The 25,475-nt window shown below is 45.5% G+C and overlaps 1 protein-coding gene across 9 annotated transcripts in view; it reads right to left on the bottom strand.

Moving 5' to 3' along the window:
- Positions 1-25,475, bottom strand: part of mpdz (multiple PDZ domain crumbs cell polarity complex component) — a 153,215-nt gene that overhangs the window by 40,327 nt on the left and 87,413 nt on the right. For 6 of the 9 annotated variants that reach the window (XM_078395752.1, XM_078395757.1, XM_078395781.1 and 3 more), the window contains 7 exons: positions 22,879-22,989; positions 20,443-20,547; positions 13,363-13,434; positions 10,593-10,770; positions 4,218-4,414; positions 3,189-3,280; positions 627-723 (listed from right to left, as the gene is read on the bottom strand). In XM_078395752.1, the coding sequence (XP_078251878.1) occupies positions 627-723; positions 3,189-3,280; positions 4,218-4,414; positions 10,593-10,770; positions 13,363-13,434; positions 20,443-20,547; positions 22,879-22,989 (852 nt within the window). The remainder of the gene's footprint in view (positions 1-626; positions 724-3,188; positions 3,281-4,217; positions 4,415-10,592; positions 10,771-13,362; positions 13,435-20,442; positions 20,548-22,878; positions 22,990-25,475) is intronic. The other 3 variants (XM_078395769.1, XM_078395789.1, XM_078395796.1) reach the window with 3 other exon arrangements.

The following is a 25,475-nucleotide window of genomic DNA, read 5'->3' as shown; positions in this document are numbered from 1 at the left end:
GACTTATGAGGATGTTGCTTGGGGTGGCAGATTTCAGATCTGAGGAGATTGGATAGGCCGTTTTCTTTTGAGCAGATAGACAATATTTTAAAGGGCATAGTTAAGGTGGATAATGAAGAACCTTTCCATGTTAAAAAAAATTCTAGAACCAGAGGGCTTACATATACAGCGGGGAGTAAAAGGGACCTGAGGAAAGATTTTATTTACCCATAGATGGATGCCATCTGAAACATACTGCCTGAAAGAGTGGTGGAGGCAGGTCCTCTCACAACATTAAAAATAGTATATAGATAAGCATTTGAATCAAAAGACATACAAGGTTAAGGACCAAACGCTGGTAAATGGGATCAGTAGAGATAGGTAACGTGATGTTTGGAGTGGACATAGAGGATTGAAGGGCTTGTTTCTGTGTTGCATGATTCTATGACAGACCTTCACAGTGATATTACTCCAAATACTACATGGCACATTTTAACCGCTGCACACAGTGGTTTTACATACATGCACAAAAACATCATTAATCCATCAGAGAACTGAAAAACTGTTTTTTGATGGTCACAATTTCACTCCTTTTCCCACAGATTGCTGGAATTGCAGCAATGGTGCATTTCACTTAATATATCTACCTCCTGCTGGGTTCCTGAAGTTGATGTCAAATCAGATGATTTTACAGGATTGACTGTGATTTGATTGACTGCGATTTGATTGACTGCTTCTGTGCTTCTATAGGAGAAATGCAAATACATGAGAGTTAAATTCATTTTGCTTTAAATTATTAAACTGCCCCTGTTGCTTTTAAAGATAATGTTTTGTGTAATCTCTTCCAATTAGATTTGGGGAGTGTGACATTTCAGGTTACAGAACACATTACATATATTCAGGAAAATTATCTATTGCAGAGAGTAAAGGCACAGCCAAGGGTAAAGTGCTTTGATGCCATGATCTACAATCCTGAATATGAATGAATGAATGAATGAATGAATAAGCTTATTGGCCAAGTATGCATATACAAGGAATGTGCCTTAATGCTCCACTCACAAATGACAACACAAACATAGTTAACAATTAAGAATAAAGCATAAACACATCAAAATAATAAGGATACACCAGAAAAAGAAACATTCTATCATGTTATTTATACATATAGTTCAGTTGGAGGCAAGCTCAGCTGTGAAGTGGAAAGTTGTGGCTTTAAATTCCACTCCAGAAACCTCAGTTGAGAAATTCACATTGTCAATCATGGTAAGGGCACACTGTGGTAACATTAATGTTTTATTTGAGATAAGACATTTAATCGAGCCATCAACAAAAAAGTGCTTCAGCACCTGACACAGTACTTTGGGCTAACTGATTTTGACTGTTTTATCAATTACAGAATTACATCAAAAAAATGAACCAGCAACTAACTAACTTGTAAGCAGGCAATGAAAGATACCATCAGTTCATTATAATACTTTTATTTTTATACGAGACCAAGTGGACCCGTTGGGCCCACTCCTCGTAGAGGGGGCAGAGGGAAGGGGAGAGGGTGTCAGTGAGTGAGCCCTGGAACCAAAGCCTCTCCTGTATTGGTGTAGCACCCTCAACCCCCCACTCAAACCCCCTTTCCCCCCCCCCTCCTCCCCCCACTGACCCACTCCATCCCCCTACCCCACCCCCACTTGCACCTCCCCTGCCCCCACCCCCCCCCAGCAGTGCCTCCACCCCCCTTCCCCCCACTTCACTCCACTCCCCCCACCCTCCCTGCCCACAGCCCTTTTCTCCCCCCAACCTCTCCTCCCCCACCCTCTCCTCCCCCACCCCCACTTCACTCCACTCCTCCCCACCCACACTCTTCCCTCCCCCCCACCCCCACTCTCTCCTCCCCCACCCTCCCACTATCTCCTCCCCCACCCCCACTTCACTCCACTCCTCCCCACCCCCTCTTCCCTCCCCCCCACCCCCACTCTCTCCTCCCCCACCCTCCCACTCTCTCCTCCCCCACCCCCACTCTCCCCCACCCCCACTCTCACTCTCCCTCACCCCCACTCGAGTAGTCCCAGGCTGTGGGCTGGGAGTACTCGAGGCCGACAGCGCGGCGAGAGGCGCGCACAAGATGGCAGAATGTGAGGAGAAAGAGAGCTGCCGCCATTTTTCTGCAGTCGCGACGGGGCCCTAGTCGATGCCGCCATTGGTGGAAGCGACCGCTGAAGGAGGAGGAGAAGAAGCTGCCTGCTGCGACTTGTGTGCGGTAATGGTGCGGGGCGCTGGGCCTGGGCGGGAACGGGGACTCGAGGACGCCGTGGGTTGAAGGGAAGGATCAGTGGACCATCAGTCCGACCATCTCCCTCCTGCTCGGAGTGTCCCCCGGGTGTGGGAGAGTGGGGAGAGGGGGAGAGGGGAACGGGAAGGGGGTTGAGGCAGGGGGAGGGGGAGGGAGGGAGGGGGGAAGGGAGGGGCAGAGGGGGGGAGTGGAAGGGGCGGAGGGGGAAGCGGGAGGGAGGGAGGGAGGGAAGGGGAGGAGAGGGTGCTGCACCAATGCAGGAGAGGTTTGGGCACCAACAGGTCCACTTGCTCTAGTATATTATACATATTACAAAAACTCTCATCTTGTTTGTTCCGTATGTTTGTGCCGTAGGTATTTCTGTGTCCTGTTATTTCGTTATGCCCATCTCATCCACAAAAAAACGGTACACAACCCGCGCAATTTTAGGCCCACCTTACTCACCATTGTCCTGGGGAGTGTTTAACATGTTTCATTCAAATTGGTCTTATATTTTTAAATTTAGAGAGATTTTTAAGTTTAAAAATCACATCATTAAAACGATTGCGTACCATGTTTAGCGTGCGACGTCACAATGGGACCCGCCCGAGTGACGGCCAATGAGGGAGAGGGGGGGGGCCCAGGGAGTCGCGGCCAATTGGGTGGGGTTACTTTAACAAATGCGTTCCCACCCCCCCTCCCTGGAAGGACCAGCGGGAGGACCGGCACCCGTCCCAGCATGCCTCGCTCCTGACCTTCCTCCCCTCCCTCCCCAACTCCATCCTTCCTCAACCCTCCTTATCACCCCCCCCCCCCCTCAGCCGCGCCCGCAGGACCACCCGCAGCAGAGATTTGCACCTAGCGGGTGCACATCCGTCTAGTATCAATTAAAAACCTAACATTCCTTATATACAATGTAAGCATAAATCAGAAAAATTAAGTATACCTGATAAAAATAATTTTCACTTTTGAGGGTGCACTTTTGATTATTGAAGAAGCATTTTGATGACTACGTCCATACAGTAACTGCCCATTAATCTGTAAGAATAGCATATCTTAATATAACTCTTTTTTCATTCAAAATTGGATATTTCTTAGGTGTCAAAAAATTCATTATGTAGTGATACTAAAATTTAGTGTTTTAATTATTTTAACAATGTTTTTAAATACAGAATGTCTTTTTATCCAGAATTAACAGCGTGTATAAGAGTTTGCTTTTTTAAGTGCTGACATGAGTTGAAATCATAAAAGTGACGTTTGAAAATGAGTATCTTCTCCTAGAAGATGGGGAAATATTAAGAATTTTCTACCATGGTGGATTGTTAAGGTTATACCTTTGGGGATATTTTGAGGAAATGTCTACATTTTTAAAGATTTGGGGATTGAGGGCTTCAGGAAATTGCCACAGAGGAGGAGATTAGGCCTGGGGCAGACAAGTCGTCATCATTTAGATTGGGAAAACTAGAGGGTTGAATGGCCTACCCCCGCTCCCATTTTCTTATGTTATGTTCCTGGAGATGTGTGGTTATCTGACTTCCTTTGTAACTGGCCTCTAACTAGAAATTTCAAATCTGTGAAATTATCCTGTGGTTTATGTGTGAGAAGAGGAATGGGATGGGGAAAGTAAAGCTGTTGTAGGGGAATCTCAGACAAAAACATAGACAATTACAAAGAAGAGGACAATTACAGAAGCAACAGCATTTCCACTGGACAACTTTATAATATTAGAGAACTGTTTTTATGCACAATTACTAATTTACTAATAATAAACTGTTTTAAACTAATATAAAAACTAAAATGCATATATGAAAAAAGACATGTGTATGATGCTTAGTTTGGTTTCTTTGAAAGACCATCAAATAAACACAAATCACCTAAGATCTATTTGAACATTGATATTTAAATTAATATAAATGGCTGGTCCACCTGTTGGTTACAACAGTGTTGCGTGAAATATATGCAAAGAGATACTTACCTCTAGCAATTCATCTGCAATCTGTAACCTGCCATCTTTGCCAGCAGCTCCATTTGCATCAATGCCAACTACAAAAACACTCATTCTGGATCGGTCTTTGTTGCCTGCTAGGCTGAGGCTCAGTCCACTCTTCCCCTTTTCCAGTTCAATCATATGCAGCTCACCCTTCAAGCTTCCATAGCGTTGTTTGATCTTCCCTGATTGCGTGGAATAAAATTTAAGATATTTACCAACATTTTACAGCTCTTTGCTTTGTTCTTACACCAATTATACTTCCACACAACCCACTGCATTAAAAATATGAGTTTCAACTTATCTCACAATTCTACGCCAAGACAAGTTAACATGTTTTTAAGCTTGAACCATGTTGCCTGTCAAAATCTGAAAGAGTATGATGCTCGTGCATGCTGGAAGCATATTTCTTTGATCTTCCCAGAATTTCGCAGGAATAAACAAAAATCGACACAAGCCATATTAAGATATATGATCAAACATCGATCAGTGGTAATTTTTGAGTTTCTTCATGGATTTAGTAGCTGAACACATTGCGACTAAGTTTGCAGATAATCAACTGGCTATTGCGAGTTTAGGGTAGGTGAAAATGTTGTCATTTGAATGGTAATATATTTTTTAATAATAACGGGAAAAACATTCAGCTCATCACCTCCACCTACTGGTGCTTTGCAGAGAGTGGCCCAATTCTACCGAACGCAAAAACAAGATGCTTGTAGTGGGTGCGGTCACCGCGGTAATCAGGCCAGACGCCAGGTGAGTAATTAATAACTTTATTACCTGTGGTATCAAACACCGCACTCAAGAATAACGTGAGTCGACACACCCAAACCCTTTATAGTCCCAGACCACCTGACCCAAGGGGACTGACCCAGGAAGTGACCTAATCCCTCCCGTCCACTGAGTGCCGAGTGGAATGACCAAGGGAGTGGCCTAGCCCCCGGGTGCCGCCACAGGAACCCCCCCCAAGAACCGAAGGCACGAAACGGACAGGGGGACGGACGAAACGGCCAGCCCGTGTGCGCGCCACGGCGGGCGCAGGAAGCAGAACCACCCCGCCAGGGGAAGGCACCCGCGGGAACTTCGGGGGTAAGGGCCGGGACGCGGGACGACCCCGAGGGCGAGGCTGCGCCAGTAGCACCGGCTGGCTAATGTCCATATGCGCCGGCTTCAGCCGTGAAAGAGAGACCGTCTCAGGACGACCCCCCATGTCCAACACGAAGGTGGCAGAGCCCCGCTCAAGCACTTTGAACGGTCCCTCATAAGGCCGCTGAAGGGGTGGCCGGTGGGCATCCCGACGCAGGAACACAAAAGGACAGTCCTGCAGGGCGGAAGGGACATGTGACCGCACCGAACCGTGGCGAGACGTCGGCACTGGCGCCAGCGAGCCCACCGTCTCCCGAAGGCGTTGCAGGGCGGCTGAGGGCTGTTCTGCCTGACCCTGGGCGGAGGGAACGAACTCTCCGGGCACCGTCAACGGAGCCCCGTAAACCAATTCCGCCGAGGAGGTGGCCAAGTCCTCCTTGGGGGCGGTGCGGACACCCAGTAAAACCCACGGCAACGCGTCAACCCAGTCCGGGCCAACGAGCCGGGCCTTCAGAGCGGCCTTGAGCTGGCGGTGGAAACGCTCCACCAGGCCGTTCGCCTGCGGATGGTACGCTGTGGTGCGGTGCAGGTTAACCCCCAGCAGTTGGGCCATGGATGACCACAGCTCGGAGGTGAATTGTGGCCCCCTGTCGGACGTAATATGGAGCAGAACCCCAAATCTGGCAATCCAATTTGCCGCCAAGGCACGGGCACAAGTAGAGGCACACGTGTCCGGCAGTGGAACTGCCTCCGGCCACCGCGTGAAACGGTCCACCATTGTCAGGAGGTAGGTGAAACCCCGAGAAGGCGGCAGCGGCCCCACGATGTCCACATGGATGTGGTCAAAACGGTGGCGAGGGACGGGGAACTCCTGGAGCGGCGCACGCACATGCCGCTGTACCTTTGAGGTTTGGCACGGGATGCAGGTGCGCACCCAATGCCCAACCTGCTTGCGTAACCCGTGCCAAACGAAACGGGAAGCCACGAGGGTCGTCGTCGCCCGAATGGAAGTGTGGGACAGCCCGTGGAGCACCTCGAACACCCGGCGTCGCCAGGCAACAGGCACGATTGGGCATGGCTGCCCGGTGGACACATCGCAAAGCAGTGTCGTGCCCCCAGTGCCACAGCGAACGTCCTCCAACCTGAGGCCCGAAACGGCGGTACGGTAGGCGGACATCTCGTTATCGGACAGCTGGGCCGCCGCCAGGGCTGAGTAGTCGATTCCATCAGCCACTTGCAGGACGGCGTGGACCGCGGGTCGAGACAAGGCGTCGGCCACCCGGTTGTCTTTACCCCCGATGAAACGGATGGAGGTAGTAAATTCCGAGATGTAAGCCAGCTGCCGCTGCTGGCGAGCTGACCACGGGTCGGACACCTTGGCGAAAGCGAAAGTAAGGGGCTTGTGGTCCGTGTACGCGGTGAAAGTCCGCCCCTCGAGAAAATAGCGGAAGTGGCGGACCGCAAGGTAAAGGGCAAGGAGCTCGCGGTTAAAGGCACTGTAGTTCCGCTGTGCGCCGCTGAGGTGCCTACTGAAGAAGGCAAGAGGCTTCCAACACCCATCCGTGTGCTGTTCGAGCACCGCCCCAACCGCTACTTCTGAAGCGTCGACCGTCAGGCTGGTTGGTGCATCAACCCGTGGATGCACGAGCATCGTGGCCGCAGCCAGGGCTTCCTTGGCGTGTTGGAACGCCGCCACCGCATCGTCGGTCCATTCGACCTCCCTGCGCTTGCCCGTCATGAGATGGAAAAGCGGGCGCATGATCCGGGCTGCAGATGGCACAAATCGGTGGTAAAAGGCCACCATTCCCACGAACTCCTGGAGGCCCTTCACGGTGGTCGGGCGTGGAAACTGGCGCACCGCGTCCACCTTGTTGGGGAGCGGCAGCGCACCGTGCGTGGTCACGTGGTGGCCCAGGAATTCGATGGATGCCACCCCGAAACGGCATTTGGTGATGTTGATGGCCAGCCCATGATCGCTAAGGCGTTGGCATAGCTGGCGGAGATGGGCAATATGCTCCTGTCTCGAGCGGCTCGCCACCAATATGTCGTCCAGGTATACGAATACGAATTCCAAGCCACGGCACACGCAGTCCATAGGTCGCTGAAAGGCTTGCGCAGCGTTCTTGAGTCCGAACGGCATGCGGAGGAATTCAAATAGGCCAAATGGCGTCACGATTGCCGTCTTGGGGACGTCGTCGGGGTGGACTGGAATTTGGTTATAGCCACGCACCAGGTCGACCTTGGAAAATACCGTGGCCCCAGCCAGGTGGGCATTAAAATCCTGGATGTGAGGGACCGGATACCTGTCGGCGATTGTGGCATCGTTAAGCCGGCGGTAATCTCCGCAAGGACGCCAACCACCGTCTGCCTTGGGGACCATATGTAGCGGGAACGCCCACGGGCTGTCTGAACGGCGCACGATCCCCAGTTACTCCATAAGGCGGAACTCCTCCCGAGCGAGACGGAGCTTGTCCGGTGGAAGACGCCGTGCCCGGGCGTACAAGGGCGGGCCAGTAGTCGTTATATGGTGCACCACCCCATGCTTCGGGGCGGCGGAGTGGAACTGGGGGTCCAGAATATCGGGGAATTCGGCCAGAATTCGTGAGAACACAGCGTCCACGGACGACAGGGGCCCATCAGGACGCACGACCGGGTCGCCCAAGCGGAGGAAAATGGGCTGCAGAGTGACGGAGTGCACTAAACGCTGCCGCTTAACGTCCACGAGCAGGGAATGTGCCCGTAGGAAATCCGCACCCAACAGTGGCTGGGACACATCCGCGATCACAAATGGCCACGAGAAGCTGCTCGCCCCGAAGTTGAGGGAGATCGTGCGCACACCATATGACCGGATTGTGGTCCCGTTGGCTGCGGCGCGGAGGGGACCGCGGTTACCACTACGGAGGTCAGCCTGCGAAGGGGGAACAACACTCACCTCCGCCCCGGTGTCTACGAGGAAACGGGCCTCGGAGCGGCGGTCCCACGCAAACACACGATGAATCTGGCCGGCCGCCGAAGCAATCAGTGACGGCCAGCCTCTGCGTTTCCCGGGAACGAACAGGGCTGCCGGCATTGACGGGCCGAAGGGCCCCACCGCCGATGGAAGTAGCACCAGCCCCCTCTGCTGGGTTCCGTGAAAACGGGCGGCTGTGCGGGCCGATCTGACCACCAGCGACCTCCGGTGGCGTATGGAGGAACTGCCGGCAGGCTGCGCGCGACCCCTGGGTCCGACCACCAGCGACCTCCGGTGGCGGGTGGGGGAACTGCAGGCGGGCCGTGCGAAAAAGACGCGCCGCCGGCTGGGTGAGCTGCTGAAGCCGGATACCGTCGGGAAGGCTGTCGGGGAGCGGTAGTAATGCGGGCGATCGAGGCTCCTACCTGCGGGTAGTCGTCGGCCGTTGGATGGACTTCCAACGCGTCGCGGGCCAGGTGACGGGCCATCATGAGCTCATCGGCGCGCCTGCCCAACGCCTGCATGTTGGGGAACGGGGCGTCGAGGAGTTGCTGGCGGAGGTCGGACGGCAGCAGCATCAGGTAAACATGCTTAAAAAGGAACCCGGGCTCGTAGTCGCCTAGCAGTGCCTGCATGTCGGCCAGTAGTACCGACGGGCGGCGGTCACCCAGGGGCGGCATTCGGAGGATCCGGGTTGCCCGCTCAGCCTCGCAGAGGCCGAACAGCTGACGGAGGAAGGCTTTAAGGGCCACGTATTTATCGGTTGCCGGGAGGTCGCGGAGGAAGGGTCGGACCAGGCGCGCGGTGGCCGGGTCGAGGGCGCTGACCACGTGAAAGTATTTAGTGGCGTCGGCAGTTATGCCCCGCAGGGCGAACTGTGCCTCGGCCTGGTCAAACCAGAAGTCGGGGTCCTCGGTCCACAATGGAGGCAGCCACACCGACACGGCGTGGATAGCGGCGCGGGCGGCAGGGTCCGCGGGAAGGTCCAAAAGTGGTTGTGGTTGTGGTTGACTGGAAGAGTCGGGTAGTAGCAGGTTCTGGTCCATCGCGACTTGCGAGGGAAAGTCGGGGTCACCAGTGTAGTGGGTGCGGTCACTGCGGTAATCAGGCCAGACGCCAGGTGAGTAATTAATAACTTTATTACCTGTGGTATCAAACACCGCACTCAAGAATAACGTGAGTCGACACACCCAAACCCTTTATAGTCCCAGACCACCTGACCCAAGGGGACTGACCCAGGAAGTGACCTAATCCCTCCCGTCCACTGAGTGCCGAGTGGAATGACCAAGGGAGTGGCCTAGCCCCCGGGTGCCGCCACATGCTTCACATTTCCAGCAATATCTACTGTTATTAATTCAAACGCCATGGCTCTTAACAACACTTCTGTTCTATTTAGTGATTAGCACAGGGTAAAACCAAATAATGGTAATCCAGAGCAATAAGAATAATTATACTGAGACAAATCAAAGAATAATGGAAGGCTTGGATAGAGTGGATGTGGAGAGGTTGTTTCCACTAGTGGGAGAGTCTAGGACCAGAGGTCATAGCCTCAGAATTAAAGGATTTTCTTTTAGGAAGGAGATGAGGAAAAAATTATTTAGTCAGAGGGTGGTGAATCTGTGTAATTCTTTGCTACAGATGGCTGTGGAGGCCGTCAGTGGATATTTTTATGGCAGAGATAGATAGATTCTAGATTTGTACAAGTGTCAGAGGTTATGGGGTGAGGCAGGAGAATGGGGTTTGAAGGGAAAGATAGATCAGCCATGATTGAATGGCAGAGTACACTTGATGGGCCGAACAGCCTAATTCTACTCCTATTCCTTTTGACCTTATTGCAAATGTTAAGTTACAATATTACTAATCGTAGCAAGGTAAAACATTTGCAATGCAAAGTACTCCCTCAACACTATTTAACAAATTTGAAGATTTACATTTTTTGCATTCTCAGCTAGAATGAAAATAAGATATTACCAAGGAGGCATGCTGAATTAGGGAGAAAATTCTTCCTCTGAGGTTGGGTGATTAATGCATCGGCTGCCTGCACAGTGGCATCCAGAAACATGCTGCAGTTTCCATTCTCATCTTCAGAATGATGACTAATTCAGTGAAGTTTCTGATTGACAGTCCGTGACTGATATCAAAAGTTTGTTGTTTCTTTTCAGAATCGGCCCCCCCATAACATTGAGTGAAAGGAATAATTGCATTGCAAGGACGTGCATTAAGGACACCACCCTCTATTTTTAAATTAGTATTGATATGGTGTATAAAGATCCATATAATGGATATATTTTAATTGATAAGCAATGATTTTATCAGATGTTACATACTCCAGCTGTATCCAAATTCATCATCTTCCTCCAACTCATCTTCTGACTTTATGCCATCATTCCCTGGTAATGGCACAATATAGCTGGTCTCCTCGTTTTCAACTAATACAGGCGGTGACCAATGTGAACCAGTGAGTGCTGATGTTATTTCAGTCTCTATATCTGATTGATTGGATACCTACATGTTAAACACACACAGCACATTGAAGCACAAAGCAAACATATAAAAATATCAAGCTTTTTTCATCTTAGGTCTACTTTCAGATATGTACATTTATATCTTGTGGCATTGAAGCTTTTAGTTTCTAACCATAACTAACTGATTATTCAATATCAACTTAAGGTTATAACTTAAGCAATGTAAATCTATTTTAAAAACACAACAGAGACATGGACTAGGAATATTTTCACTAATGGATTGGAGATGGAGTACAATATATAACAGGTATATCAGAGCTTTATTTGTTACTTCAAATTTATTTATACCTGAAATACACTTCTGGAAAAAAATGACTGCCATCACTGCTGTATCTGTGGCTTCCATATAGGAACATAACGAGACAAGAACTACAATAAACCATGTGATCCGCTAAACCTGCTTCGCCCATGTCTTCCACAGCTTCTGCCTGACCCAATGAGTTACTCCAAAACGTGTTGTTTTGCTTAAGATTCCAGCATTTGCAGTTCCTTGTGTCTCCTATATTATCCATCTATTTTCCCAGATTCTAAAAATCAATTGATCTTAGTCTTGGAAACACTCAGTGACAAAACAACCACAGCCCTTTTGTGTACAGAATTCTAAAGATTCACAAGCCAGAGTGATTTTCCACAGAGGCATTTAAAGCATGCATTAATAAATCAGTAAGAAGGCCCAGTTATTAAGATCAACATGAGGTGTCAGGCTCCTGGTTCAGGAATGCAGTGTTGCAAGGTATTCAATGACTCCCTGGTTTAAGATCACAGCCAATTTTCATATTTCATCAACCTCATATTCCACTCTGTGTAACAATGTAGCTTTGACCAATCACTATCACCTGGACCTAACATTCATCTGCCTTACCACATCCTCAAATGCTTTTCTGTATTTCATACATATATCCACTTCCCATAGTGCGCATGCATTGCTTATTATTCAACCAAGAAAGGCACAGCATCAAAACATGATCTCTTGAAAGTGACGACATCGGCAGATAAGGTGGTGAAGAGGGCAGATGACAAGTTTGCGTTTACATGTTGGGGCATAGAATATCAGAGTTGGGACATTATTTTGCAACATTACAAAACACTGGTTACGCCACACTTGGATGTTATGTCACACTGATCACCACACTAAAGGAAGGATGAGATTGTGTTGGAGAGTTAGTTTAGGATATCCTCCAGGAGGGTGCCTGGATTGGAGGCTTTAGTAATGGACAGAGAATGAATGAGCTTGTTTTTCTTGCAAAAGAGAAGCTGGGGACCTGATTAAAGTACATTAAATTATGAGAAGCGTAGACGAGAGGGATAGTCAAAATCTTTTTCTTTGGTCAAGGTAACAAAACAAGGGAGCTCGAGGAAGGAGTTTTAAAGTGGATCTGCAGAGGGCATGGTGGAATCAGATACAATTTCTACACTTAAGGGCATTTACATACTGACTTAAAAGATTTTAACTTGTATCAGGGAAATTTCCACAAAATTTGCAATAAGGAAACCATTTTTAACTATGCCTCCCTAATGACATTTAATATTCTGTAATGCTTTCTCAGTGTGACATATCATAGATGAATGATTGCAGCTTGACTTAAAATTCACTCAGGCACAGTCATCTGATAATTCTAATTGAAAAATCCAACACAATTTTTCTTACTGTAATCATCTAACAGTTGGACCAAAACTAATGGTGGTTTGTTTTAAGGGGAACAAGATCCAAAATTGAGATTAGATATTTAAAAACTCATTGTGGTACACTTACTATATACTCAAGAATTTTAAAAAAATGAACTATTAGGAGAAAGCCTTAAAGGTATTTATCAGCATGTTCCTCCAGTTTCCTCTCTTCAGTGTTAACACTTATTGGGCCATGACTTCAGTGGTTATTCTTTTTGGTGCCAAAACAGTGAATGCTCATAGGTCATTGGCCTGCGGGAGACACCACTCTAAGCTAAATCCAATCACCAACTAATAAGTAGGTTTGCTCCTTTTACACACATTTACTGAATCTCAGAGTAGCAAATCAAGAAGAGGGATCTATTCAGTGTCATCATTCTTCAAGATTTATAAAATTGCACATGCTTGCTTTCCAGCAAAGATCAGAAGTAACCAGGTGGCAAAAACATGACCCTTCTTGCAAGGTATGGCTCAGCTAGCCACTCTGCTAAACTGTCAACCCAGTGGGTGAGAAACTAAGTATAATTTTTAATTCATTACTATCATAATACAATAGAAAATAATTCTAGGGTCAAAGAGTCATACAGCATGGAAACAAGTCCTACAGGCCAACTTACCCATGCCAAATAAGATGCCCCATCTACACTAGTTCCACCTGTCTACATTTGCCCCATATCCTTCTAAACCTTTCCTATCCTTGGAACCGTAACCAAGCTTCCAAAATTGAAGTAGGAATCTGAATATTTGTAATGTCTTAATCATGTAAATACTGACACTTTCCACACAAAGCACCACAACTCTTACCCACTTTATTTCAATTTTCCACATTACCTTGAACAATCACATTCACATGTAAATTAAAGCACAGAATAGCTATCTAAAAACCCAACAATGTAAGACAAACCTTAAATGGATTGTTTGCAAATGAGTTAGTTGGGAAAGGACGTGGAAAAGTCCTAGCTTGATATGCAGAAACCTAAGACAACAAAACAAACAGGTGTTTGATAAAAAGCAAAACTCCTCATTGTCAAATGGTTACTGCTGGTTTATCATTAAATTTTTAAACATATTTAATTTATCCTGCAGCTCATTGATCTATCAATAGGAATTATGACCACACCAAGGTGATTCACTAACGAATTTATTTTCGTAAAATTGATTTTGATCATAAAATAGTGCACGTGACAGATGGCATTCCCATCATTTGAAGACCTAGAGGTCTATTAAAATTCATAGATGATGTTAGAAAATGAATATAATGAGTCCATCAAAAATAGCACTGTGAAACTGCAGGTCAGGCAATAAGTTAGCATGCCTGTAAAAAAGGCTTGCATATTTAGGCTATTCTTATAAAATAAATGTTTTCAATATTAAGTCCTATCACCAATGAGATTAGTAGGGAACAGAATTTGCAATGAAAACCAGGTACTATGACCTCAATCTTCTCAACTATAATCTCCCTGTACTATATTGAACCAGACAAAGTGGTGGATCTAGAAATGTTGAGGAAAACAATCTTGTTTTCCAGAAATTTTTCACTCTGACGCATTAGACATCACTTTACTTTTGATATTGTAAAGAGGAATTAATTTTGAATAAATAATGTTAAATTACTTTTACGTTAAGTTTATGAAGAAAAAATGTTTCTTCAATTATTCAGAGAGCATACTCAATTAGGAGCTAAACCACTTGTCAAAGATTTCACAGTTCAATCCTGATTCAATACTGAGTGAATGGATTTTAGCTAAAAGCTATGAGCAACTCAATTTATTTGAGTGGAAAGGGAGTGTGGTGGTAAAAAAAAATTGTTCAGAGATCCAGCAGAACTGTGAGCGGACGTTTAAGTAAATAAAACAGAAGGCAGCGGTGGCCAATTTACTGGATGAATTTAAAAGAGAGTTAGATAAAGCTCTAGGGGCTAGTAGAATCAAGGGATACGAGGAGAAAGCAGGCACAGGTTACTGATCGTGGAGGATCAGCCATGATCACAATGAATGGTGGTGCTGGCTTGAATGCCCAAATGGCCTCCTCTTGCACCTATGTTTCGACGTTTAATATTATCAAAGAATAGGACAAGGTTCTGAAGGTCACTTACAGTGCCCTCCATAATGTTTTGGACAAAGACCCATCATTTATTTATTTGTCCCTGTACTCCACGATTTGAGATTTGTAATAGAAAAAAAATCACATGTGGTTAAAGTGCACATTGTCAGATTTTATTAAAGGGTATTTTTATACATTTTGGTTTCACCATGTGGAAATTACAGCTGTATTTATATATAGTCCCCCCATTTCAGGGCACCATAATGTTTGGGACACATGGCTTCACAGGCGTTTGTAATTGCTCAGGTGTGTTTAATTGCCTCCTTAATACAGGTATAAGAGAGCAATCAGCACCTAGTTTATCCTCCAGTCTTTCCATCACCTTTGGACATTTTTATTGCTGTTTATCAACACGAGGACCAAAGTTGTGCCAATGAAAGTCAGAAGTCATAATGAGACTGAGAAACAAGAATAAAACTGTTAGAGACATCAGCCAAACCTTAGGCTTACCAAAATCAACTGTTTGGAACATCATTTAGAAGAAAGAAAGCACTGGTGAGATTACTAATCGCAAAAGGACTGGAAGTCCAAGAAAGACCTCCACAGCTGATGACAGAAGAATTCTCTCTATATATAATAAAGAAAAATCCTCAAACACCTGTCTGACAGATCAGAAACACTCTTCAGGAGTCAGGTGTGGATTGACCACTGTCCACAGATGACTTCATGAACAGAAATACAGAGGCTGCACTGCAAGATGCAAACCACTGGTTAGCCGCAAAAATAGGATGGCCGGGTTGCAGTTTGCCAAGAAGTACTTAAAAGGGCAACCCCAATTCTGGAAAAAGATCTTGTGGACAGATGAGACAAAGATTAACATAGCATGTTTCCAAATACACAGGACAAGATGTTAGAAATCCAAAGTGCCAAATGTCAATTTGCTCCCGGTGGTAATGGGAGGCTTATGCACTCACCTATGCTCCTCCGATGTTGAGAAAGGCTAGGCAGACACGTCATTGGGGTTATCAAGTGGGCACCTACTTTCATCGACGTTTCGCTGATTGGACCCACGACGTCTCCAGTAGGCTCAGCAGTGCATTCTGGCGTCCCAGAACCACCCCCCTCAGCATCTGCCTAGCCGGCTTATTTGGGAGACCAGATGGGATCTTTCCTCTTCAGCCAGAGCCACTGGCTGCTCCGCTCTGCCACCTGTGATGTTTCCTTGATAGCCTGGCTTACGGCTTGTCCGCTGATCCCCAGGTCCTTCATCAGTCTTACGGTAGATGTTGCCACAAATTCTCGACATCCAACTTCTACCGGGCAGATCTTTGCTCTCCAGCCCCACTGTTCTGCCTCCGCTGCAAGGTCTGTGTAGCGTAGTTTCTTTCTTTCAAAGGCTTCCTGCACAGCATCCTCCCAAGGGACTGTAAGCTTCACAAAATACACCATGCGCTGAGAGTTGGACCAGAGGACAAGATCAGGCCTCAAGTTGGTGATGGTTATCTCTGGTGGAACTGTAAGCCGTTGGTCCACATCCACCAGCATCTGCCAGTCCCGGGCTGCCTCCAGCTGTCCAAACCTTGTCCTTGGTGGAATTTTCCGTTGTTTTTGTTCCCCCTCCCGAACAAAGGTAATTGACATAACTGGGCTGGTTGTTCTGGGCGGCAGGGCATTGTTGGTTGTTCTCCTGCTTTCCAGAGTCGCTGCAAGGCATTTGAGCACTTGATTATGTCTCCAGGTGTACCGTCCTTGGGAGAAGCTTACTTTACACCCAGTGAGGATGTGCTTAAGCGTGGCTGGTGTTGAACACAGGGGGCATGATGGATCTTCGCCCAGCCATTGGTTGAGATTTTTTTGGCTAGGAAGGACATCATAGGTTGCCCGAATGAGGAAGCTTATCCTGCTCGCCTCCATCTCCCACATGTCCTTCCAGTTGATCTTCCGCTTTTCCACACTCTCCCATCTCATCCACTGGCCCTGTTTAGCTTGCGACACAGCCTTGGCACACCTACTCGACTCCTCCTGTCGGCGGACTTCGGCCGTGACCAACTTCCGGCGCTCCAGTGAGGATGCCTTGTTCCAGCAAGGTCGTTTCCGCCAAGCCCCAAGCCACTTCGCCGTGTTGGACTTGCCCAATCATGTCGCCTTGGTGGAGAGCAGATTTTGCCTGCTGTGTGGCATTCTTAGCCGTCCACTTCCTTCCTGTTGCCAGGGTTGGGGCAGCAGCTCGGATGACAGTGTCCCTTGATTCTGCCAGGGTCATCTCTAGTCTGACTTTAGTGCACTTGAACTCCTCTGTGAGGCTAGAGAGAGGCAGCTGAAGTACCCCCTGACCGTACAGGCCTACGTTGCTCAGGCATCGAGGAACACCTAACCACTTTCTCACAAAAGAGCTGATTGTTCTTTCCATCTTCTCGACTCTTGTGAGGGTGATGTCATACATGGTTAGTGGCCACATAAGGCGAGGTAGTAGCCCAAACTGCAGGCACCAGATTTTCAGCTTTCCAGGCAACATCGATCGGTCGATGTTTGCTAGACCTTTGATGATTTCTTGCCTCAGCTCATTTGCCTGATCAGGGTCCTTCAGTTTAGAGTCATACCATCTCCCCAGACTTTTGATTGGCTTCTCTGACACAGTTGGGACAGGTTCTTGATCAATGAAAAACCTTTGATCCGTCAGTTTGCCTTTGATTATAGAAATGCTTCTTGATTTGGATGGCTTAAATTTCATTCTAACCCCAGTGATGTTCTCTTGAAGCTTCCCTAAAAGGCGCCTGGTGCAAGGTGCTGTTGTTGTTATGAGTCATGTCATCCATGTAGGCCCTGATGGGTGGTAGACGGACTCCAGACTTCAGCCGCTCGCCTCCCACCGCCCACTTGGAGGCCCTTATGATGACTTCCATAGCCATTGTAAAAATCAATGGGGAGATGGTACACCCTGCCATTATGCCAATCTCCATGCAGTGCCATGTGGTGGTAAAGTCTGGCATGGTGAAACACAGCTGCAGATCCTGAAAATAAGCCTTAAGGCTTGCGATGGTCTCTGGTATCCTGAAGAAGTCAAAGGATGCCCACAAGAAACTGTGAGGGACAGTTCCGAACGCATTGGCAAGGTCAAGGAAAACGACATGCAGATCTCTCTTTTTTTTTCTTGCAGTCTGGATTTGGTGCCAAATCATGCTGGTATGTTCGAGACATCCAGAGAACCCTGGGATGCCTGCTTTTTGGACTGTTGTATCCACAAGGTTGTTTCTCTCTAAATAGCTGGTCATCCTCTGAGCTATGATGCTGAAGAAGATTTTACCCACTACATTGAGGAGACTGATAGGGCGGAATTGGCTGATATCTGTGGATTCCTTCTCTTTCGGAATCAGGACTCCACCTGCCCTGCGCCATGCTTTGGGTATAATTCTCTTCTCCCAAGCCACTCTCATTAGCCTCCACAGGAAGCGAAGAACATCAGGAGCACTCTTGTAGAGTCGATACGGAACCCCATTTGGCCCTGGGGCTGAAGATGCTCTTACCCGCTTTACTGTCTGTTCCACCTCCCTCCACTTTGGAGGACTAATGTCCATCTGGTGCTCTGGTTGTTCAATTGGTGGAATGTCCGATGGAATAGCTGTCTTCAGGTGTCTTTTGTCATCAGCATGTATTCTTTTCAGGTGCTCGTCAAGAGTGATGGCAAGAACAAAGTATGGAGGAGACAAGGAACTGCCCAAGATCCAAAGCAGACCACCTCATCTATGAAACACGATGGTGGGGGTGTTATGGCCTGGGCATGTATGGCTGCTGAAGGTACTGGCTCATTTATCTTCATTGATGATGCAACTGCTGATGGTAGTAGCACAATGAATTCTGAAGTGTAGAAACACATCCTATCTGCTCAAGTTCAAACAAAAGCCTCAAAACTCATTGGCCGGCAGTTCATGCCACAGCAAGACAATGATCCCAAACATACTGCTAAAGCAACAAAGGAGTTTTTAAAAGCTAAAAAATAGTCAATTCTTGAGTAGCCAAGTCAATCACCCGATCTGAACCCAATTGAGCATGCCTTTTATATGCTGAAGAGAAAACGGAAGGGGACTAGCCCCCAAAACAAGCATAAGCTAAAGATGGCCGCAATACAGGCCTGGCAAAGCATCACCAGAGAAGACACCCAGCAACTGGTGATGTCCATGAATCGCAGACTTCAAGCAGTCATTGCATGCAAAGGATATGCAACAAAATACTAAACATGACTACTTTCATTTACATGACATTGCTGTGTCTCAAACATTATGATGCCCTGAAATGGGGGGACTATGTATAAACAATGCTGCAATTTCTACATGGTGAACCAAAATGTATAAAAATGGCCTTCATTAAAATCTGACAATGTGCAATTTAACCACATGTGATTTTTTCTATTACAAATCTCAAATTGTGGTGTACAGAGGCAAATAAATAAATGATGGGTCTTTGTCCCAAACATTATGGAGGGTACTGTCACTGTATGTTTCTTTTTTTCCTAGTCAGATGTGCAGCACTTTGGTCAACGTGGGTTGTTTTTAAATGTGCTATACAAATAAATTGACTTGACTTGACTTGACTACTGTGCGAGTAATGGGCATGTTAAAGATATTAAAGAGTGAGCTTCGACTTTTCATTATTTACATTGATATCCTGAATGTACGAATTGATTTGTGTATCCACATTTGCAGATGACATTAAATTCAAAGAATATTAAGTGTGAATGGGAATGTGCGAATGATAATGATAGGCTAAATGAGAGTAAGAGTATTGCGAACGGATTTCAATTTCAGAAACTACAATTGATGAAGGGACAAGGAATTAGAATATTTTCTGAATACAACAGGTTTATGAGCTGTGAAGAAGTTAAGAAATTAGCTGCCCCTGAACAAAAATCACTAAAAGTTGACAAATGGGAACAAATAGTAATCAATTTTGACAATGGAAGGCTTACTCTATATTTAAAGAAATTTAGAATTGATAAGTATTGTGTTCAGTTCTATAACTTCAGGTCTGATCCAATTTGGACTCTGCATTTCTGGGCACCAAATTTCAGAAGAAAAAATACTAGCCTTGACAGAGATCAATGTGATTTACCAAATTGTATCACTGTTTAGGTAATGAGATCAACCTTATTGAACTTCTTTTGAATTCCCATAACTATGGGAAGTTGATGGGTGGTTCAGCATGATTTACCAAATCGTTATCAACCTCATTGAATATCCTTTGGATTCTCAAAATTATGGGAAGTTGATGACCTAATCAGCGGTTTAAAATGAACAAAATATGAGAGATAAAGAGAAACAATTCCTTTTGTAAGAAAATGTTCAACCAGAGCTGATAATATCAAAATTATGTATTTTTTTAAGAATAAGATTACAAGGCAATAATGATCAACTTAGTTCCATATAATTTTCGCTCTCTCCTGCCAACCCCCCACCTCTACCTGTCTCTCTCTACATATTCCTCTCCCTCGCTCTCTTTCCCCTTCACCCTCCATTTCTCTCTCCCCCCCCTTACTGTTTGAAGAATATTTCAGTTGCATGTTTCCAGTTGTGGACTTATTTCCTCGAAGAACCCAATTAAGTCTGTCCAAACTCGTTTTACACAGGATCATTACTGTTAGGGAAAATGCAATACTTCCAACACATCAGTTTAGAAATGTCCCCAAACAAAACCTCCTAAATTTAAATGGACAAGCTTGAAGTTTTCCCAATGTTATTTTTAAAGGAATATACAAAGTTCAGAATTGAGATAGAAAACTGGTAAAAGATGTTATATCAGTTATACATAGCCAAACACAAAAGCTAACTTTTAGTTTAAACCAAAAGCCAATAAATAAAATTTTAAAGAGTAATTACATAAAAGCAAACACACCAATCAAAAAAGTTCTTAGATTAGAAAGAAAAAGAACACGCAAGCATCATCCAACCTGTCTAACGCGGGTCTGAAAAGAGTCAGCAAATGGGTTAGTACTGCCGCTGTTGTTGCTTGATTCAGGCAAAGGGTTAGACTGCAGGAAAGACAAAGGTTGTTTCTGAAACCAAGACAAAAGTAAAGTCATAATCTACAACAAAGCACACAAAAAATGAAAATCCCAAATACCTCAAGACACAATCAGCATTAAACAGCAGGAATAAGGATGAGTTTAGCATTCACATATCTGTAATGTTGCTCTGGCCCACATTGCTTGAGAAAAAACTTCTCATTGGATGTACATAATTACTACAACTATGAGCCAGATCATAAAACATGCATTTTAACATCAAATTACAAAATTGGATCTCCCTCCTTATCCAAGGCTGGAAACAATATTTCCTATTGAATGGCTTTAATTAATGCCAAGAATGTGTTGGAAATCATGTAAATTATCCTCTCCTAGAGACACTAAAAGGAAAACATAAACTGTATGATGTATTTTGTTATTTTAATGATACATTTTCCTTAGTTGTTTCACAATTTTATAACTCCATCAAAAAATAATGTGCTTGTATTAACTCAGTATACTTGGTCACTGAATAAAAACTTACAATCTTAAAAGTAATTTACTACATAAAAAAGGCAATTTTGGACCTCAAGTGTTGGTCTTTATTGCAAAACTTGTTTATACCAGTTCTAAAGTGTATTAATAAACTCTGAATGAATTATTTGTATGTTATTTAGTACAATTAGATTTTTAATTGAAATTTAAATTAGTGTAATATGGAAAATGAAATCACCTACATGATACTTATATATGTATGAATCAAGGGAGAATGGACTGGTACAGATTTGTTTCTGACCACCGGTAGCAAGTAATGGTCAATAATTATGAAAAGAGCCTGACTATGATGAAAACAGTGAAATGGAACAAAATGTAAAGATAGAGAAAGAAAATCAGAAAAGCAGACAACACAAATATTATTGACATGGGATTAAAATTGCTCGAAGTATTATTCACAATTATCATACAAACAGCCCTAATATTTAAAGGTAACAATTTCCACATGTGCTTATTTTGTCATTTATCGTAATTCAGATAAAATGTTTGAAGTAAACTTCTAACACATACTATGAATGTAAGGAAACCAGCCTTGGTTCCAGGGAATAACATTTAAATCTTGACTACAAGTTATTTTGACAGACAATTAATCAATTCGTGCAACCCTAAATTACTCCAAAACTGATCAAAGCGTACAAGCAACGAAGCTACAAAACATACTCAAAGATTGAATCAAATAATTTATTTAGTTTTTGCTGTAAAGCTTTTCCGTATGTGTGTACCTCAAATTATATAGTTCTAGCAATAATCCAACTTGACGTTTCTCAGTGAAGTCATCAAAATATGAAGCCAGGTTGCCATATATACAGAAACTATCGTATAATTTTGTTTATACTGCTGCTAGTATTTACATGAATAATATTTACAATGAAGTTAAATGGTAATCAAAGAAAACGCTGCTGTATCTACTTTAAACTTCAGAGAAATGTTGTTTATTATTTAATACAATTATTTAGGAGGGTGAATAAAGATGTTTTTCAATTAAGATTAAGGAAAAATTCCCATGTTTCAAGAATCAAACATCTAACCATTTGTTGCCAATGAAATATTTCATTTTACCTATATATAATGTTCACTGCAACTTTACCATTATGGTAACTATTTTTCAAAATTATGGTTTTAAACTTAACTTTGAATCATTATTATTTCATTGCTCAAAATTGATGCATGTTAGGGTTGGAGGACATGTTAATACATACATGCTTATAAAATCTCTAGTGTTTCAGGACTGCATACCAAAATTGTACCTGGCACCTGTCCTCCAATACCATATAACTCTTTGCTGGTAAGTCCTATGCAACAATCTCTATGGCCAATTTTAACTTCAGAAGAGAGGAACCCAGAAACCAAACTAAAATAAGCTTGAACCAGGAAACAACCACACGGTTCATTCTGATTCTGATTCAATTGTATGAGGAACAGCCTCTTTGGAGCGTGGGAGGAAATCGAAGATCTTGGAGAAAACCCACTCAGGTCAAGGGGAGAACGTACAAACTGCATACAGACAGAACCCGTAGTTGGGATCAAACCCGGGACTCCGGCGCTGCATTCGCTGTAAGTCAGCAACTCTACCACTGCGCTACCATGATTGTATTCAATATTGATTTTTTAGATTTGATCTCAAGATTCAAGATTCAAGATAGCTTTATTTGTCATCCAATATTGGACGAAATTCAGTCACCCACAGTCCAACAATAAAAGCATTAAATAGGCATTAAAATTACACAACCCCAAAAACACACAAAAAAAGAAACATCCATCAAAGAAACATCCATCACAGTGAGTCTCCTCCAGTCCTCTCCTCACTGCGCTTTGGAATTTACATACCCGAGGTCTGGTTATTAAACTCTGCACCACAAATACCACAGGATTGCCTGCTTTCCGAATGGCTTCAACTGCCTGTTCATGACTTGCATCTCGCAAGTAAACTGTATCTACCTGCAAAAATATATACAACATATTTAAAAATCAATTCTGCACTAAAATCTTGCAGAATATCATGGATCCCAAGATCATCATGCTTTCAAGTTAGGTTTAATTTATTGTTGAAATATTCTCTTTTCAAGCAACTAACTCAATTATTTACAATTATACATAATCAGTAGCTTCAGACACCTTAACTCACATGGATAATCTTCAGGTGTATAATATAAAATGGTGGGTGTGACAAGCTAAGCAACTTTGGGAAAGAGGGGATGCTGCTGCTGAACTTGAATTTACACTCTTAGAATTATAGTCAATATCAGAAACAATGCATCAGAGTTGAATGTGTAGGAAAGAACTGCAGGATGCTGCCTGTCCTGCTGGAGTAACTCAGCAGGACAGGCAGTGACTCTGGAGAGAAGGAATGGGTAATGTTTCGGGTCGAGACCCTTCATCAAACTGATGTCAGGGGAGTCGGCGGGACAGAGATAGAATGTAGTTGGAGACAGTAAGACTGATGGGAGAACAGGGTAGGGGATGGAGAGAGAGGGAAAGCAAGGGCTATTTGAAGTTTGAGAAGTCAATGTTCATACCGCTGGGGTGTATGCTACCCAAGTGAAATATGAGGTGCTGTTCCTCCAATTTGTGCTGGGCCTCACTCTGACAATGGAGGAGGCCCAGGACAGAAAGGTCAGATTGGGAATGGGAGGGGGAGTTAAAGTGCTGAGCAACTGGGAGATCAGGTAGGTTAAGGCGGACTGAGCGGAGGTGTTCAGCGAAACGATCGCCAAGTCTGCAATTGGTCTTGCTGATGTACAAAGTTGAATCTGGAACAGCGAATACAGTAGATGAGGTTGGAGGTGCAAGTGAACCTCTGCCTCACCTGAAAAGACTGTCGGGGTCCTTGGATGGAATCGAGGGGGGAGGTAAAGGGACAGGTGTTGCATCTACTGCGGTTGCAGGGGAAAGTACCTGGGAAGAGGGTGGTTTGGGTGGGAAGGGGGAAGTTGACCAGGGAGTTGCAGAGGGAACGGTCTGCGGAAGGCGGAAAGGGGTGGAGATGGGAAGATGTGGCAAGTAGTGGGATCCCGTTGGAGATGGCGAAAGTGCTGGAGGATTATTTGTTGTATGTGACAGCTGATGGGGTGGAAGGAGAGGACAAGGGGGACTCTGTCCTTGTTGGGAATGGGGGGAGGGGGAGCAAGAGCGGAGCTGCGGGATATCAAGGACATTCATCTATAATGGAAGAGGAAAACCCCAGCTTTCTAAAAAATGAGGACATCTTCCATGATCTAGCATGGAAAAGCTCATCCTGGGCACACATGCGGCGTATACAGAGGAATGTCTCGATCCACCCATTCCTTCTCTCCAGAGATGCTGTCTGCCCCGCTGAGTTACTCCAGCATTTTGTGTCTACCTTCGATTTAAACCAGCATCTGCAGTTCTTTCCTCCACAGAAGTGTAGTCTAGATAGCTATGGGAGTCAGTAGGTTTGCAGTTGATGTTGGTCAATAGTCTGTCCCCTGTGATGGAGACAGTGAGAACCAGAAACGATAGGCAGATGTCGGAGATGGTCCAAGTGAATTTGAGTGCAGGATGGAAATTAGTGGTGAATTTGATGAAGTCAGTGAGTTCTGCATGGGTGCAGGAGGCAGCACCGATGCAGTCGTCAATATAGCAGAGGTAAAGTTCGGGGATAGGGCCAGTGTACGCCTGGAACAGTGATTATTCAATGTACTCTACAAAGAGGCAGGCATAGCAAGGGCCCATGTGAGTGCCCATCGCTACTCCTGGGATTTGGAGGAAGTGGGAGCAGTCGAAGGAGAAGTTGTTGAGGGTAAGGACCAGCTCTGCTAGGTGGAGGAGTATTGGTAGACGGAAATTGGCTGGTTCTATGGTCGAATAAGAAAGAGGGCTTAATTTGGCCGTCTATGCCGCATCTGCACCCAGGATGAGGTTTTCCATACTAGATCATCGGAGATGTCCTCATTCTTTAGGAAAACGGGGGTTCCCCTCTTCCATTATAGATGAAACTCTCACAATGGTCTCCTCAATATCCCGGAGCTCCGCTCATGGTCCCCCTCCCCCATTCGCAACAAGGACAGAGTCCCCCTTGTCCTCACCTTCCACCCCATCGGCCATCGCATACAGCATATAATTCTCCAGCACTTTCGCCACCTCCGACGGGATCCCACTACTGGCCACATCTTCCCATCTCCACCCATTTCTGCTTTCCGCAGAGACCGTTCCGTCCGCAACTCCCTGGTCCCTTCCCACCCAAACAACCCCCTCCCCTGCAACCGCAAGAGGTGCAACACCTGCCCCTTTACCTCCCCCCTTGACTCCAACCAAGGACCCCAACAGTCTTTTCAGGTGAGGCAGAGGTTCACTTGCACCTCCTCCAACCTCATCTACTATATCCGCTGTTCCAGGTGTCAACTTCTGAACTTCGGCGAGACCAAGCGCGGGTTCGGAGATCGTTTCACTGAACACCTCTGCTC

Source organism: Rhinoraja longicauda, chromosome 3 (assembly GCF_053455715.1).
Source record: "Rhinoraja longicauda isolate Sanriku21f chromosome 3, sRhiLon1.1, whole genome shotgun sequence".
Lineage (NCBI taxonomy): Eukaryota > Metazoa > Chordata > Chondrichthyes > Rajiformes > Arhynchobatidae > Rhinoraja > Rhinoraja longicauda.
This window is presented reverse-complemented; position numbering and strand designations above follow the sequence as displayed.